The following is a 19,034-nucleotide window of genomic DNA, read 5'->3' as shown; positions in this document are numbered from 1 at the left end:
AGAATTCACTCGCTACATGTTTCTACTGTTGGCACTCATTCCAAGTTTGTCAGTTCAAATCACAAGTATCACATGTCTGTTTCAAAAGCACCACAGTTAGCTGTCGTTGCTGATTGTTCTCATGCATGGGGCAGATCCACAGTCACAGATAGAAACAGTTATATTTGTCCCATCTTCACTCATCAACGTCTTTCTATTTTGACTTGTTTTATGTCTTCTGTTCTATTTTATAACACCAGTATGGTGTGTGATGAAGCTCTGCAGAATGTTCCCACATGTTCCTCATGTCTGAATGTTTGTATTCTGAAAACATATCAAGGAATGCCAAATAAAAATACTTTGATTGTTTCTCTCTGTAATGGATTCTGTTACCTAGTCTACTGAGCCGGCATGTCGGTAGAATCACAGCACTATTCATACAGCATGGACCCATGAATCTGTTGCTCTTACAAGTGAGAAAAGCTTACATAATTAAACTGTGAAGATCAATCAGCCCTCTCTCATTCCAGGAGCGTCGCCACCCAAATATTCCAGGTAAAGACAACAACAGCTTCTTTCACCTTCCGCCGGCTCTCAGTGAGCTCAGTGTTTCTGTGGTGTAAATAGGATAGAGTGTGAGTCATAGGAATAATAAAATTACGGTAAATTTCTATTTGCCCAGCAGGGCGGGTTGCGCATGGCGTCAGTTTTGCCCTGTGACTGAAAGGAGTCTTTTTCAGGATCCTCTGCACCCCGCCCCAACTCACTCAGACTGACCATTTCCCTGTTCACACCGGTTCACCTCTCTCACCCGGGCCTCCGGGACAAGTCATCTCTCTCTGGCTCTTGGGACATTTTGCAATTGTTAAATGAGTGGAAAAAAATCAATGTTTGTCACAAAATACATGTATATTCTTCCATCCTCATGAATCCTTCATGAATTGAAGCTTGATAGATTAGTCTTATATAAAAGGTAGTATGTGACTGACTATATGTTTCTCTATGAACTGTCACCATGGAAGGTCTGGAAACACCTTGCATGTCATATCATGCATCCTCCTCCCTCCAAGTTGAAAAGCACTCATTAATATTATCATATTAAGAACAACCACAATAACAACCACTATACATTTGCATGGGCTACTTTAACACCAACTCCAACTTTCTTTCACAGATATCTCTGTCAGTCTCTGCAAATCTTAATTCACTCTTCGTACACTGTGGCATTTCACTGATTTCCCAGGAACTTTTCAGAATGGTCAGAAACACAGAACTTGAATGGATAGAAAGGACACTTTCTAATGTGTCATGGTAATTTCTTTTGGTACACCCATAGGGTACCTAATGGCTTCCATAGACGTTTGCTAGTACATCCTAGCAACCACCTAAAAACACCCTAACAACTACCTAGTAACAACCTAACAACCACCCAAGAACACCCTAGTAACCACCCAATTACACCCTAGCAACCTCGTTGTAAATCCCTAGTCACTATTTAAATGTTAGATGTTCTTGTACTTCCAGCTGCCCACATCTAGCCCATTTTCTAGTTTTGTTTGGTACAAATAACATGGCTTCTATAGAATTTTGATAATGTTGTCATGTAAATGAACATTGTTTCATGTGTGGACAGAACATGAGACTCAGAAAGTTACAAAGCCGTTGCCATGGTAACACATCAGCTTTCTGAGTCTCGCGCACCAAATCAACACTGATTTCCATTACATTATCAAACGTTCTATGGCAGCCAAAAGCCCATTCAAGAGTGTAACCTAGATTTGAATAGGAATGACCGATCTATCAATTCAAATTCTATGTACTGAAGTAATGGTGTGGTCTGGAGCAGGACCAAAAATACCACAACTCTTTTTCCCACCGGACTGTAAACGACGACGACTTCCGCTGGTGTGATTTCTCGCTGAAGAACGATGGCTTTCCCAGAGTTTGTAGCGGAATAAATACTTGATTTAGGCTATAAACAAAACTCCCCAAGACACTGAGTACATCCCAAGTTAGTACACGGTTACTTTCATTAACAAAGGTGTTTGACGGATAGGATTAGCTCTATGACTCATAGAAACCTGCTAACGTTAGCCAGTTAGCTAACCAATGCTCGTATCAGGAGGATATCAACATTCACTGCTACCGTTAGCTTTAGCAGGTCAAAAATGTAACAGTACAGTTGTGATGCACTTCAGCTAACGGTACATGTTACTTTGTGAGGCGTTAGCTGGCGTCTTATATCTCCAATTCAACACATTTTCTGTCCTTTAGTGTGAAACATCCTTGTGTGAAACCTGGAGTTAGACAGCGGAGTAGTTTATAGCTGCAGCCGGCTGTGATGATTGTTGGCCAGAAGTGCGTTTACCCTGCGTTAGAAGGCAGGCAGGCTGCAGATAGTCTGATCCAGAGCTCAACACAGTACTGAGACTGTTCTATTCAGGCTAACAACCTCCTCACTGCAGCTGATAGAGGTGACTGCTTGGTCTTAATTCTGTCAGACCTTAGAGCTGCTTTTGACACTGCTGAATCGGTTGGAGAATTGGGTCGAGCTCACTAATACTGATTATAATTTCTTTAAATCATATCTTTCTAATAGAACATTTTCTGTCGTGATTGGCAGCGGCTCCTCTGCCCTGGCACATCTTAATTGTGGGGCATTCCCCAAGGGTCAATCCTAGGCCTCTTGTTGTTCTCCATTTATATGACCCTCTTGGTGACATCATTTGTAAATATGAAAAAAATATATAATATCCATTTTCATTGTAATGCTGATGACACACAGAGCTCCCTAAACCGTCTGTTTAGCAGTCATCTGCTGTCATCTTGTCTCATATAATATAATCTGTTCAGGCCTCCTTCAGCTGTCAGAGTCTCATCTAATCTGACCTCAGCTGTTTTCTGTGTTTCCTCCACTTCACTCCCCTGTCTGCTCCTTCTCTATCCACACCTTGTCTACCAGGGTAAGAAATTCACTTTTTTGCCCTCTTGATCGTAATTTTAGGGGCATTTTCGTCCTTTTCGGACTATGAAATTACATATTGGCAATTACGTATGCATTACATATTGGCAATTAAACACTCAATTTGTACCACTAAGAATTTTTTTATTTTAAATCATAATATACATCACATTAAGTGACAATCACTGACGTTTTCTACTGCTTCAGGCTGCGTTGGTTGTTTTCTGATCAAAAAACGCTCCATTTTTGTCTCCCAGAATGCACTGGAATGACTTGTCCTGTCATATGTTCCCATGGATTTTCTACAGTGGCCCACGAGGGACATGAGTCACAGTCATGCATGAATGTATTTGGGTGAAATGCAAAAAAGGCTACTCCTAATTATCAGGGGCATTTTTTGCCCCTTCATTTTTAATTTATGTATTTTATGAACTTGGAAGGGGATTTTTGCCCTCAGCGCCTGTTGATTTCTGTCCCTGCTGCCTCACCCATCATAACCTATTGGATATAACCTCACCGCCTCAGCCTGTATTCCTTCTCTCTCCATATTATCTCCAAATAAGTCAGTCCTCAACCTTGAAGACAGTCAAAGCAACCTTAAAATCAACTCTAAACCTCTCAACTGTTACGGTCTGATCTGATTCCTGTGGTTTGTGATTTACTAAAGCACGATAGAATCACAAACCCCCCTCGCCAGTAGAAAAAAATAACCTTGTCTGCTTTTTGTGTTTGTATGCAGGGTGATGGCCAGTCTCCCGCCCCCCGGCCCGTTTCCTCTCGTCTCCCTGCTCTCCTCCCTGATCCCCCGGGGTTTCGCTGTGGGACCGTCCCGGCTCTGCGAGGGCCGTCTGGGGCTGTGGTGGGTCGGCCGCTCGCTGGGTGCCGGGTCCCTGCTGGGGAGGGGGGGGGACACCGAGCGGGCCTGGATGAACCGCGCTGACCCTGACCGTCACCCTGCCATGATGACCTCTGACCCCGAGTCCAACCAAGGTCAGACCGACAGCAGGGAGACAGAGAAGGTAAAGATTATCATTTTTAAATCACTTTGATTTTATTGATTTTTATTTAACCAGTGAGAGACCTTGGCACAAACTCAGCATCACAATAAAGATAACAGCAACCAACAACATGCAACAATGTACATAAGCAAAGATAGAACTAAAATCGCATAATAGGTAAATGCAAAGAGAAAATTCACTGTATGAGCGTTCAGAAGGATCAGAAGGCAGCAATCCAGCAGGATCAAGTCCCAGACCTCCGTACATCTTGGCTGAATAAAGTACAGACAGCACTTTGTAGAGTCGGCCTTGAGATCCTTCATAATCATTTGAAATTCACCAAGAGCGAGCAAATCCTTATAATCAGTTCCAGACAGAGGGAGCAGACTGAATGCGAGCCTCTCTGCCTCATTAAGTTCAGACCCGAGGGACGGATAACAAAAACACTTGCTATAAGACTATAGACAGTAATTTCACCAACCTTTAGTTTCTACAGACAGAAGGGCAGAAGGAGGCAGACTCTGATCAGCCTTTCACATAAAAATGTACCAATGAATAAATCTACAAGGCCACAGCAATCAAAGGACAACTTTACCTATCAGCCTAGTTTAACTTTTTACTAAATGTCAGACATGGATGATAATGATCTAATATTAATAAACCTCTATATATTGTATTCAGGGACCGGCGTTTTCAGTAATCACCTTGTCCCGACTAGATCCTCCAGCCCAGTCTAGGAAATCCTTTTTGCCATCTGCAGTTAGATACTGCCTTTGGAGATGTGGTTATTTAGGCAGCGTTAAGAGTGACACTGTCATGTAAAGTTATGTGTGTTATGTGTTGTGTAGGCAGTGATGGAGATAGCAGCAGATAAGGAGGCTCTGCTGGACAAAGCCTTCTGGATCAGGTTAGTGGTTTACTGCTCATAGCTCACACACTGATTCACACCGGGGGAAGAAATTCACTTTTTTTTTCCACAGGGCATTTTCTGATTTTTAGGGGCATACTTGTCCTTTTTGGGGACAATTTTATTGAACTATGAAATAATACATTTTCATTGCACATTGGCAAATAAACACTCAGTCTGTACCAGTAAGATTTGTTTTATTGTAAATCATAATATACCGCATGTCCCAGCTTCTTTCCCAATGCTGGAAACTGATGGCAGGCCTTCAGAGGATGGGTTGAGTTTTGATTGATGTTTTTCCCTCATTGATTGTTTTATAGCCTAAATAGTTTATTGTTTTGCTGAAGCTGTGGTTTGTGTGGGGTCGGCATTTTCTTCTACTGCTGGCTGTGTGGTGCCAACCTTTTCTACTGCTTCAGGCTGTGCACTCTGTTGGTTTCTGATCAAAAACCCACACAATTGTTCTCGCCTGGAGCTCACAGTGAAGTATTGCCCGGTCATAGGCTCCCATGAAACAGCTACGGTGGCCCACGGGGGACAGTAGTTGCATTAACGAAACTGAGTGAAATGTGAAATGAAATGAAATGTGCATAGGTTGAAATGCAAACAAGTGACTCCTAATTACAGTATCAGGGGCATTTTTTTTGTCCTCACATATTTCATTTCACAGGTATTTTTTTTACTTTCTAAGGCATTTTTTTCCTTGAACCTCCATTATGTTTTGCTCTGCTTCACACTCATGCATTTGCACAGACAAATGGGTGCTACTTAGCTATCTCTGTCTTCTATTGGCCTACTGAATCAGGCTCTGTAAACAATAACCTGGCATAAACATAATTTAACATCACATACATCAGTTAGTTTCAGTTTAGAGCTATGTGAGCTATGTAACACTGTCAATGTCTGAAGAAGAGCATACTCTGGAAACGTCACATGTGGTGGTAATAAACGCCATTGGAGCCATTTCTACTGTGTGGACTCTATCTTATGAGTATCAGCTGAAACACTCACAGTGAGGCTGAAAGCTGCAGATGAATCATTACAGCTCAACACAAAACACATCCGCTGTTATGAAGTTTGTTGACGTGCATGTTCGACTGGTATCTTATTAAACTCTTGTTATTATAGATAACAGATTTAAACAAATGAAGCCCAATGAATCATAAATGCATCTTGAGTCAAAAAGTCATGAATACTAAATGAAAGATGATAAGATGAGATGAAACTATTGATCACCGCCGGGAAATTAGGTCTTCGGATTCAGAAGGGGAAAAGAAAACTGCAATGTAAGCACGCAGTAGAATATGAAGTAGGCATTTCAAAACAGTGTAAAAGATATGTGTAAACATATTTGCTGTATTAAACTCAATTTTACAGGTATTTTTTGAACTTTCTAAGGCATTTTTTTCCCTGAACCCTCATTATGTTTTGCTCTGCTTCACACTCAAATGCATTTGCACAGACAAATGGGTGCTACTTAGCTATCTCTATCTTCAAGTTGGCCTACTGAATCAGGCTCTGTAAACAATTGGCAAACCCAGCAGGACTGAAGACAGGGATGGAACCCCATGAACCCCATGAAAAATTGCTCTCCATGTTATCACCTTTAGATTACTTTCAGATCGCTGCTAGTACTCTGAAGTTGATAAATGGTTACTAGCCAGATGCAAGCCACATTTTCACCACATTCTCATTCGAAGTGTCTTTGTGTGTGTGTGTGTGTGTTTCCTCCAGCTTTGCCTGCCAGGCTCGGGGCAGAGCGCAGCAGAATGTGGCGGTGCAGTGCGTGTGTGGGGAGAAGTGTGTGTGTGTGGATGTGTGTCTGCGTGTGTGTCGGGACATCCAGTCAGGGACGGAGCTGCTGGTGTACGGCGAACCTGTGGGAAAAACCCCCGACGCACAGGACAGGTGTGCTGGGCAACACAGAGGTAACTGCAGAGAGTCTATATATACACCAGAGGGAAAGTAATAGGTTCTAATAGGTTTCAAATTGTTTCTAGAAAGTTGCACATAAAAAAAAAAAATCTGTTTATTAGGGTTATATCGCCTTTTACTAAAAATCCTCCCCGTAAAACCTGCAGTGAAATTTTATTTTCTTTGCGCATTTTATTCTTTCATATAATTCACTAAGGTTTTTTGTGAATTAAATCTTCATTTAAAAGCCAAATGTATCCCAGAGTTCCCCTACTATTGATAGGTGTGGAAGAATTTCATTAGACTGGGTTTCAGTAGAGAGTTTTAGTGTCCCATAATGGTCTAAATGCTGTTTCAGAGGCTTTTCCACCCAGACAAGATTAACATTTTTGGGGGGGGAAACACTGAATCCCTGTAATTTTTTGTATGAAAATGATCAAATTTAAACATATGGAATATCCGCACAAAATATCTGCTATCATCTGCATCTAAAAACTTGTTATCGGTATCGGTTGAACTCTACTGAATATACTTTGTCTCTTTCAAGGCAAGTAGCCTCTTCTTTCAAAATTGACCAGGTCAGATAAACCGGGTTATCTGCAGCTGATAGATCTGCTCACTCAGGTTATATTCAGTCATAAAGTCCACCAGGTGGAGCCAGAGAGACATTAGACATCTGGAGTTCAGTAGACTCAGTTTTGGCACATTTCCAATAACACATTCACCTCAGAAAACCTTGTTTACCACATGTTACTATTACAGTTGTAGTTATAATTAAATAAATGGCCAATATGTAAACAGAGAGGACTTGGTAGTGCAGGCTAGAGAGCTCCACTGAGCTGTACAATGGTAAAAGCAGAATTTTGACATAAACATCATTTAACATCACATACATCAGTTAGTTTCAGATGAGCTATGTGAAGAAATCCTCTATTTGTCAGCTGAGACAATGACAATGTCAATGCCATTTCTACTGTGTGGAGTCTATCTTATAAGTATCATCTGAAACACTCACAGTGAGGCTGAAAGCTGCAGATGAACAAATCCGCTGTTATGAAGTTTGTTGACGTGCATGTTCAACTGTTATCTTATTAAACTCTTATTATTATAGATAACAGGTTTAAACAAATGAAGCCAATGAATCATAAATGCATCTTGAAAAAAATCATGAATACTAAATGAAAGATAATAAGATGAGATGAAACTATTGATCCCCGTCGGGAAATTAGATCAGCGCAGTAGCAAAATTACTTGGATTCAGAAGGGGAAAAGAAAACTGTAAAACGCAATAGAATATGAAGTAGGCATTTCAAAACAGTGTCAAAAAAAATATGTGTAAACGTATTTGCTGTATATATTTGTATAAATATAGGTATGCAAAATATAAAAAATGTCAATATGAATACAATATGAAAGAGTGAAACCCAGAGCGTGTTGTGGCGTCATGTTAATGAGTAAATATGTATGAGATGTTTATTTTTCACCAAATGATATTTCTCTCTCTGACAGATCACAAGGCCAAATGTCCAGAACCCAAGAAAGACTCAGAGACCAACATGAGAATCAGGCAGGGAGAGGAAGAGGAGATGAAGGAGGAAGAGAAGGAGAGAACACAGGAGGAAGAGGAGGAGGAGGATGATGACGAGGGGGACCGGATCCCCCGCAGAGGCATCAAGAGGAGTCAGCCGGCCGCATGCAGGAGGAAGAGGAGAGCCGGGAGAGTCTCATTTGACTCAGGCAGGCGAGCAGAGTCACAGCCGAGTCAAAACACACACACACACACACACACACAGCCAGGCAGGACTCCTGACACACACACACAGCCAGGCAGGACTCCTGACACACACACACAGCCAGGCAGGACTCCTGACACACACACACAGCCAGGCAGGACTCCTGACACACACACACAGCCAGGCAGGACTCCTGACACACACACACAGCAGCACACCAGGGACACAACTAGAGACACAAACAGAGACACAACCAGAGTCGCAACCAGAGACACCAATAGGGACACAACTAGAGACACAACTAGGGACACGACCAGAGACACGACCAGAGACACGACCAGAGACACGACCAGAGACACAACCAGAGACATGACCAGAGACATGACCAGAGACATGACCAGAGACATGACCAGAGACACAACCAGAGACACAATTAAAGACACAACCAGAGACACAACTAGAGACACAACCAGGGACACAGCCAGAGACACGACTAGGGACACAACCAGGGACACAACTAGAGACACAACTAGAGACATGACCACAGACACGACCAGAGACACAGCCAGAGACAGGGACACGACCAGGGACCCAGCAGGTGTAAGGACTGACACAGTAATGACCGACAGAGCGGCAGCAGTGCAGCCTGGTAGAGCTACAGACGCTACAGACAGCGCTCCACAGCAGCAGAGGAGGGGGGCGGAGCTTGTGGCTGTACTCAGACAGTCTGACAGTAACCCCACAGGTGGAGAGAGAGCCCCCCTCCCCCCGCCCGCCCCCTCTCCCGTCCGGTGCAGCTCCCGCCTGGCCGCCAAACCCCGTCGACTTCACTGTTCCACCGGACGCGCGAAGCCCCCGCCCCCGCCCCCGCCCCCGCCCCCGCCCCCGCCCCCGCCCGCTTGCCCCCGCCCGCTCCGACAGAGCCCCGGCGAGGGCGCCCGGCCCGCCGCGGCCGGGGAGACGGTTTCCACGGAGACGGTTTCCACGGAGACGGGGCGCGTTGCCGGGGAGACTCCGGCTAGGCGACCGGAGGCATTGGAGGCGGTTGCTAGGGAAAGGCGGTACAAGTGTTCCAGCTGCGGGAAAAGCTTCTACCAGCTGTGTCACCTGAAGAAACACCAGTTCACCCACACAGACAGGAAGCCCTTCAGCTGTCAGGACTGCGGCAAGAACTACAGCTCCGCAGAGAACTACAAGGCCCATCAGGTGGGAGAGTGACTGAGTGGCAACTGACAGACTTGTTCTTTCTTTCTTTCTTTCTGTCTTTCTTTCTTTCTTTCTATTCTATTTTTCCTTTTATTATATTACATTCATATGTGCTGGGCATGTGCAGAAAAAATCCCCCCTGTTACATACTGATATCATCATTCTGTGATGTTGAACACATTCCAGGAGTTATTTTGTGATGAAGTGTCGTAATTTTCTTTTTTTGGTGAACCCACTTTCCCTCAACCCTGTCTAATTCTGCTTTAGTTCAGTTTAGTTTGATTGCCTACAGTTCCCAGAATGCCTTTCTGTAACACCCAGAGAACGGGAACTCCTTGGTTTCAGCTGAGGGGTTTTGCATGTAGGTGAACAGAGCGATAGCGATATCATAGTAAAAGCAAGAAAGTGAGAAAAGAGAGTTTTTTCAGTTGAGAAAAAGTGACAGTCACCCCCTTACTGAAAAAAGCAACATGGCTACCTTGCATTCTGGTCTCTCTCCTACTCCTGTGGGTGGAGAAATTGGTCTCTCTCCTCTTCTACGATGGATTTCTCCCTGTATGATTGTTGAACGTCTCTCGGTGCAAAATGGCGGCTCTAGAAAGAAGCCCTCGCTCTTTGATTCTGAGGGACTGACACCAAAAACCTGACGTTTACCTCTGATGTTTTAGATCGCTGAAACATTTCCTGCTATCAAACCCGTTGTCTCATTTGGCCAATTACCCATGAGAATAAGAAAAATACACCACTAACAAAATGGGCCCAAAAATGCAAGGTGCATCACCAATAGCTGTTTTTATCAGCGTGTTGCAGGGTGAATTCTTCCCTTAAAGGTTTCCCCCTGACGGAAACCAGCTTAGTCATCATTGGAGAGTGGCAATTTTCCTGTCCCACTGAATAATAATAATAATAATAATAGTGATAATGATAAAAAAAAAAAAAACAAGTACTGCAAATAATAACGGTGATATTTCCAGCTGAGTCATCGCGGCGAACGTCCCTTCTCCTGCCCCCACTGCGAGAAGAGCTACGGGCTGAAGCGGGACCTCCGGGAGCACATGGTGCTGCACACCGGGGAGAGGCCGTACGCGTGCGACCTGTGCGGCAAGGCGTTCGCCCGCCGCCCCTCGCTGCGCATCCACCGCCTCAACCACTGCAGCAGGGAGTCACACACACAGCCTCCCAAGGTACGGAGAGGGGCGTCATTCAAGCCTTCCTCAGTCATCTGTAATGACATTTTAAAGTTGTAACGTGTCACTATTAAACTAGGAGGATCTGTGGGGTGGCTAAATTGATCATTTTCTTCACGTTTTCTCCTAAAAATCTGTAGTTACCGAGGTGGAATATATTTAATTTGATCCCGCTGCTTCACCTTGCCTCTAGCTTTTCCTGATTTAAAAAAAAAAAAAGTTTCTAAATGGTAACGGGTCGTATTTCTCTCCCCGCGCTGCCGAGCTCTACTCTACTTTTTTTTTTTCTCTTCACGCAGTCAGCTGTATTTCTCATTCTCCTGTAGTTACAGTGTACAGTGTGCTCCAAGCTGCTGGCCAACTCAGGCTCTCTGAGGAACCACATGAAGCTCCACACCGGGGAGAAACCACACATCTGTCAGCACTGCGGGAAGGCCTTCAGACAGAGAGGTAACGTCAATACCTCTGATCAGCAGGCCGGTTAACAGGCAGGTGTGCTCAGTTAGAAAACGGCATAGTGGCCAAATATTTCTCTGTCAACAGCGGGTCCTTTGAAAGGCCAGGAGGTCGGACTCATTTCCTCATTTAGATGAGTAGCCATGCTAAAAGTGCCTCCCAGGAACTGTGTGATATGACTGATGGTAGAAATGAATCACAGAAAACAACACTCATGCTCAACATACACTACCAGTCAAAAGTTTAGACACACCTGATTGAATGTACTGTGTTTTTCATTCTGTTAAAGCCATTTTGATCTAAAGGCTTCTGCTTAAATGCTTGAAATTTGTTTCTTAGACAAATATAAATAGTGAAGTTGACCCTATGTATGAATTTCTTTCCAAAGCCTTTTCCTTTCCATCAAGGCAAAGGGCGGCTACTTTAAAGAATCTAAAATATAAGATAGTTTTGATTTGTTTAACATTTTTTTGGTCACTGCATAATTCAAATTGTGTTATTTCATAGTTTTGAAGTCTTTATTGTTCTAAAATGTGAAAAAAAAGAAATGTGGTGTGTCCAAACTTTTGACTGGATCCACATCCACGTTTGGCCTCAATGATCATATTCTATAAACATGCTCAAAAAGAACTCATCCACCCTTGACACTTTGCACATTTTGCTGTGTTTAATTGCATATTTCTTTCTTTCTTTTTTTTTTTATTTTAGATTTAGCACCAAAGTGTTTGACTCTATTGAACTATAGAGGATATTCTAGTAATTTCAAATAACATAAATCCAGTTTATAAAAGTGTTTACCCCTTTTCATTTTGGGCAAAATTTCCTTGCTGGCCAAAATCATCTTAGGTATTTTTTTTTCTTGTGAAGTATTTAAATGCAATCTTTTATTATTATTATTAGTAGTAGTAGTCAGCTGCATATTTCTAAACACGTTTCTAAACACAAGCTCATGTCCCACATTTCTTTGGTTGTGAAAGACAGAGAAAACTTTGTTTCCGTTGTAGTCGCGTTGGAACGCTGACATGACGCGTTGTTGTTGAAGAAGACAGTTAACAAAGTTGTGTGATGAAATGTAATGAAATGTCTCCAGCTGTGATTAATCTCCAATTTATGTTGCCGTCTCTCAAAGCGATTGCATCAGTTTTGTGACAGAACTTCACACATTACCACATAGCTTACTAGGCCGCCTGCATATTCACGCTACCTGCTCCCGCTGTGATCACAGTTTCCCCCCCGTCAACAAACATCGCCTCTGTCTGATGCTCTGTTTCCAGTCTGAATATGTGTGTGTGTGTGTGTGTGTGTGTGTGTGTGTGTGTGTGTGTGTCTCAGGGAACCTCCAGGGCCACCTGCGGATCCACAGCGGAGAGAAGCCGTACCCTTGCTCCCAGTGTGAGCAGAGTTTCTCCCAGAAGCCGGAGCTGCGCCGCCACCTGCTCTCCCACACCGGAGAGGTTTTCCTCTGCAGCTTCTGTGGGAAAGCGCTGAGGGACCCGCACACCCTGAGGGCCCACGAGAGGCTGCACAGCGGAGAGAGGCCGCACTGCTGCCACGTCTGTGGAAAAGGTTAGAACACCACTGAAAATGAAAGGCTGCACAGTAGAGACAGTTGCTGCCATTGCCTGGAACCAAGCTCCCTGATCTACATAATGCCAGCTTTGGAAAAGGTTAAGAATTACAGTATTATTAAACTGCCATGATTCCTGCCATTCCTGGTTTGTCCTGATAATCCTGAGTGCTTGTTGGTTTGGTTGATGGGTTTCAACGGAGAGTTTTTGTGTCCCTTAATGGTCTAAATGCTGTTTCAAAGGCTTTTCCACCCTGACAAGAATGTAATTCTCGGGGGAAACACAGAATTTTGTGGTATGAAAATGATCAAATATAAAGAAAATGAATATCAGTGTAAAATTCTTCAGAAGCCCATATCAGTTTGTAGTTTTGTTTCTAGTTGAGTAGAGCACAAATGCGCTACATTGCTTAACAAATATTTATGATTTTTCCCATCTTTGATGCATATTCATGATCATTTCCCCGTCTCTGTTTGATTTCTTAGCTGCAGTCATCAGTATTTAAAAAGAAATCCCCTCGGTATCTTGTGTCATCATCTTCATATTGGATGAGACAATTCCACTTGTTTTCCTTGAAACATGACAATATCCTGAAACAAGGGAGATCACTCCATTTGTTTCAAGGTGATGTCACTCAGTCTGAGAAAAGTCTTACAATAAGTGAAGCAGCATTAGATGAAAGCTGTATTTTCTCACCTCTCTAGCATTTTTTTTTTAAATTTTAATACCTATGTTTTTGGTGCAGTTTGTTTGTTTGTTTGTTTGTTTGTCTGTTTGTTTGTCTGTTAGCAGGATTACGGAAAAACTACTGGCCCGATTTTCATGAAACTTGGTGGAAGGGTGTAGCATGGGCCAAGGAAGAACCCATAAAATTTTGGAGCAGATCCGGATCCGACTCACGAACAAGCAATAATAGCACGAACCTTGGTGGAGGTCTGCGCTCTCCGAGTGCCCTTCTAGTTTTATTTGGAGTTTTCAGATAGTAAGATTACATATCTTTAAGACAGACATTTTTGAAGGTTAAGAACAATGACTGTGAGGGGGGTGTGAGGAGAAAGCAGGCTTGGATAGTTCCATAAACTAAAACCTAGAACCCTGACTAGATCCCTGCTTGTGTTGTGTTAAAATAAAAATAAAAAAGCGTCTGCCAAATGGGAAATTGTAATTGTAAATTGTTTGAGAATTTCATGTGCTGAAACTTGTACCAATAGACAAAAAACGGTTAGTGGCCAGATTGTAGCTGACAAATTGGTACTAGATAGATAGCAGTCATATTGATTTTTTTTTTTCAAGTAAATTTAAACTGAATATTGAGAAACTGAATTTTAAACAAGTAAATTCTGGGATTTCTGGCTTTACTTTTGTTGGAACTGTTAGTGAAAATAGTCAACAGCAGCCGTGTGCATTACATAAAATAGCTTTGTTTCTAATTTCTAGTCACAGACACGTGATTTAGTAGTAGTAGTAGTAGTTTAGGCATGAAGAAAGTCATTTTAAGAATCTGTGTATGTGTGTTTTAATTTGTGAAATGTTTACACTCACTTGACACACAGTTAACATTCAGTTTTTAAAAGGAGAAAATGAGGAAGGAGAAGCAGGAGTCGAGCTGTCTGCAAAATGGCAGATATTAAGAATGAATTACTAAAAGTATAAGTATTATTCTTATTCTTTTTTTTTAAACATCAATAACTCATTACCACATTAATTTTGAGACAATTTTGTTTTAAATAAACAAGTGAGACCAGCAACAGCAGCATCCACTTTGAGATAGGAAGCAGTGGGGTTTATGGGAAATGTGATCTTCATTTTGAGGAGCACAAAATGTTGCTCATTCAGTGACTCACACTCTCTGACGAAGGCATGTGGCTGAAATGCATCAGAGTTGTTTTTAATGTTCGATAGAAGCATGCCGTATTAATAAAGACCTTTTTAATCACAGGGAAAGAGAGCCTTGGTTAATAACCCCACCACCAAACAGCCCCTTGCTAACATTGATTTTTAACCATGTGTGTCCCAGCAGCGCTCCCCATTCTTCTCTTTTTCCTACTGAATGCTACACCTTTCATCTTTTTTTTTTTTTGTAATTATCATGTTTGCATTGCTTTCCCCAGCCCTTTTAATTGCAAGGCTATTTACAGTTATTGGATTCATGAATGTTCATTTACTCCACTCTTGCAGTCATTCTGGATAACATCATTAGTGAAATATTTAAATTGTAATCAAGCCAAAGATTTAAAGATGTTAGCCAATTCTAATTAAGATGAAAAGTCAGAAGACAAAGTCAGAAGCTGCACGCTGTTTCCAAAAATGTTGTCAAGAAATATTTAATTTTGTGGCTATAGTTTTCATGGCTGAGCTATGATGAGATGAAAGCCTTGTGTTTTGTTGTTTTGTAACAGAATTAGAAGGGAGGTTTATGGTAAAACAAATTCTGTGTGTGGGACACAACAATGGAAAATGAGTCAATGAAAAAACATGCCAGGGGCTAGAATCACATACTGGTGAGGGACAGTGTGACGGCCCAGTGTTCCCCCAACAAACCTTTCATCATCTCAGGATTATCACAGAGGTTTGCACTGTTGATGAGTTTTCAACAAAAACTTGTGCTGAATTCAATGGTTGCATTATTGATGAAGTCAAAGGAAACTTATATGAGACAGAATACCAGATTAATATCCCTTACCACTGACTAGCGCTGATATACAGCAGCCAGGGACGACATGCTTTTTGGTGAAATATAATTGAGTGAATATTGATATTTCTGGACTTTAATAATTTACAGTTATAACCTACAGTTACAAGAATATGAGACGTTGAGCCAGGCAAAGAAAAGTAAGCTTAGTGTTCATTGTTTTATTTTTTATTAATAAGGCCAACAGAAATTCTGGCCCCTAAAAATCTAAGTTACCAACAGGCTCGTCAGTCAAAATGAATACCTTGTGTATCATGTTTTCTCTGGATACATGTGTTCATGTCTGAAATGTATTGAAAACTAATTTGATGATGATTTGATGATAAAATGATGAAAACCTACTCTTACAAAATGATTGATGGGATGAAGGTGAACCACGTCAAAGATAAATATCTTGGTTCATAACTGTTTGGACCCACAGACAATATTGTCTTCAGAGTCAGCTGTCAGTTGAAACAGCGAGCTCCGTTGCCTCTTGCTGCTAACAATGAGTCCAAACTGATTGTTCAAATATCTCCAAAAAAGCCATTTGTGGCTCCACAGGGGAGTTGAGAGTAAATGGGAACGTTGTGAAATACATAAATGAAAATTAGCTCTGATTTCATGACTCAGTTCCTCCATTAATCAGGAAATCACAGAACTATGCTGAACAGAAATATAAACTCAACATGCAACTATTTTACTTGGAAGATTTTACTTAGTTATAGTTCAGATAAGAAAATCATTCTTGGTAGAAGGAGAAATGCTAAATAACAGGGATGTAAACAGATTTGTCCACAAGATTTGAGAGAAATAAGCTTTTTGTGTAAATGATATTTTATTTTAGCTCATGAAACATGGGACCAAAACTTTACGTGTTGCATTTATATATTTGTTCATGTACATTTGTATATTTTTCTCTGCAGCACAGGCTGCTGTGGGGTGAAAGGTGGTTTCCTGGCGGAGTGATCTAGTTTTGGACGGTCAGGTCAGATTGTAAACAGTAGAGTTCAGGAGACGATCCACTGAGAGGAAACGGTGCGGTGCCACTGCTTTCCGGGCCGTGGAGAGAAATACGTTGGTCGGTCTCACTTGGACTCATTGTTAGTAGCATACTACAGGTCTAATAATAATAATAATTATAATAATAATAATAATAATAACCTTTATTTGTATAGCACCTTTCATACACAACATACAGCTCAAAGTGCTTTACATCAATAGAAGGCAGATAAAAGACAGATAAAAAGATCAAATTCATATAAAAGAACAAGCAAAATGCACTGCATTAAAAGAATCAAACCAAGTAAAATAAAAAGATAAAAGAACACAACAAATATTCCCACTTTTTGATGCACATTGTGAGTGAACCCATATGTTTTTCTGTAAATTTCTTTGTAGGTATGTAAGAGAAAAATTATATCTAGCAGTGGTTCTCAAACTTTTTCACATCAAGGACCCCTAAACTGACACAAATTAGACCACAGACCCCCATTTGATAAGATTTTGTCCCAGGGTCCCCCATCTGATAAGATTTTTGCTTTTAGATGTTTTATTACAGACAGTGTATGAAACCCATGACCAAAATAGTCATACATTCTGTCATTGTGTTACTTATGGATGGAATCATAGTGAAAATAAATGATTCCCCTTTTTGCTGGGGACCCCCTGGAGCCCCCTCAAGGAGCCCTGGGGGTCCCCGGACCCCACTTTGAGAACCACTGATATATAGGTCCAAAATCGCCAAACTTAACCTTTAATGGAGCAACCAGGTCTTCTCCCTTGATTAGAGTCTTGGTTTTCTAATTTATGATTTTGGCAGTGAACTGAACTACTGATTGATCATAGAAATAACAAAATATCGATTCTTTTGGAGGGTGGATTTTATTCGTTTTTTGTTTTTTTTTGCTTCAAACGTGTCTGTCTGTGTTTTCTCAGGCTACATCCTGGCCACCAAGCTGAGGAGACACATGAAGTCGTCCCACCTGATGGAGAAACCGTTCAGCTGCCACTGTGGAGCGTCCTACACTCTGAGGCAGAGTCTGCTGAGGCACCAAGCTCAGCACAAGAGAGAGGCAGGGAGGGCGGAGGAGGAGGAGGTGGAGGAGGGAGGGAGGGAGGACGAGGAAAAGGAGGAGGAGGAGGAGGAGGGGCAGGGAGACGGGAAGAGGAGGCGGGAGGTCTTGGAGGCGTTGGCGGCTTTAGAGTCCAGCCACCCGAGGCCGGTTAGAGGCCGACCCAGGAAGAACCCACTGCCTCGACTGATGGAAGAGAAGGAGGTGGGGAGAGGGGGAGGAGAGAAGGAGAGGAGAGGGGGACGAGGAGAAGGGGAGGACACGGGAGGGGAAGGAGAGAAGGAGGTGGGGAAGACAGGAGGGAGGTCTCCGGTGGACGAGGAGCAGGGGAACGAAAGAGCGAGGAGAGGAGGAGGAGGAGGAGGAGGAGTCGTCGAACACACCGTGGTCTACGTCCAAACCGTGGGCAACCAATCGGAAAGCCTGACCGCGTCCAGCTCCGCCCCTCTGCTCCTCGCCTCGGAGACCCCGCTCCCGCAAGGGGCGGGGCAGGACCTGGTGGAGGTGGTGATATCGGAGGGCGGGGAGCAGTGCATCGTGGTCCGCGGGCAGCAGACGGTGGGAGAGCTGGTGATCTTACAGGAGGAGGGCGGACTCTGTTCTGTGGCTCAGACGGTTGAGATAGAGACCGGGTAGTCAGGTCTAAAACCTGGTCTTTAAAACTGTCTCTGGTGTTCCCAACATGTCAGATGTTTCAGCCCAAAGGTGAGAAACCAGGACTGGAAAAGCAGAAGAACCCTTAAAGGAAAAATCCATCCTCTTACACATATCATCAATCTGTGATGTTCAATGCATTCCAGTTACTTTGTGATGAAGTATTGTAGTTTTCTTTTTTGGTGAACCCACTTTCCCTCAACCTACCTCATCCACTTCTACTTCAGTTAGTGATTTCCTACGTTTCCCAGAATGCCTTTTGGCAACCTCCAGAGAAAGGGGCGTGAACTTGTTGCAAAATGGCGGCTCTAGAAAGAAGCCCTCGCTCTTTGATTCTGAGGGACTGACGCCAAAACCTGACGTTTACCGCTGATGTTTTAGATCCTGAAACATTTTCTGATATCAAACTCCATTGCAGCTGCTGGAAACATCTGGAGGTGACGTCACATCTACGTTTAGCCAAACTACAAAATGGGACCAGAAATGCGACATACATCACCAATAGTTGTTTTTTTTAACAGTGTTATCCGGCATTGGTTTCATTTGTTCTGCCTCCCACAGCATCGCCATATGGAAATATAAAACTTGTAAACGTCAGGGAGGAGCAGAATTGTGGAGCCAGCAGAACTGCCACTGAAATGTTCAATGTCTGACTGTCTGTTGCTCCTGATGTTATTTACATGGAGATACTGCAAATGGCTTAGTCATGTGGTTGAAAATGGAG

General features: G+C 42.6%; 1 protein-coding gene across 1 annotated transcript; it reads left to right on the top strand.

Annotated features, from left to right (window-relative positions):
- Window positions 1-1,888: 1,888 nt before the first annotated feature.
- On the top strand, window positions 1,889-18,511 carry znf408 (zinc finger protein 408). Its single transcript, XM_071538763.1, has 10 exons — window positions 1,889-1,990; window positions 3,681-3,960; window positions 4,788-4,846; window positions 6,581-6,774; window positions 8,270-8,582; window positions 8,751-9,699; window positions 10,674-10,883; window positions 11,213-11,336; window positions 12,675-12,908; window positions 17,520-18,511. The coding sequence occupies exons 2-10, from the start codon at window positions 3,685-3,687 to the stop codon at window positions 18,290-18,292; spliced, it is 3,132 nt and encodes a 1,043-aa protein (XP_071394864.1). The 5' UTR covers window positions 1,889-1,990; window positions 3,681-3,684; the 3' UTR covers window positions 18,293-18,511.
- The last annotated feature ends 523 nt before the right edge of the window (window positions 18,512-19,034 follow it).

The sequence above is a fragment of the Centroberyx affinis genome, unplaced genomic scaffold, assembly GCF_046629955.1.
Source record: "Centroberyx affinis isolate AG114_WGS23_722 - 3 ecotype Tasmania unplaced genomic scaffold, CSIRO-AGI_Caff_v1 ptg003349l_1, whole genome shotgun sequence".
NCBI classification, from domain to species: Eukaryota; Metazoa; Chordata; class Actinopteri; order Beryciformes; family Berycidae; genus Centroberyx; species Centroberyx affinis.
Note: the sequence above shows the minus strand (reverse complement) of the source record. Positions and strands in the feature narration are given on the sequence as shown.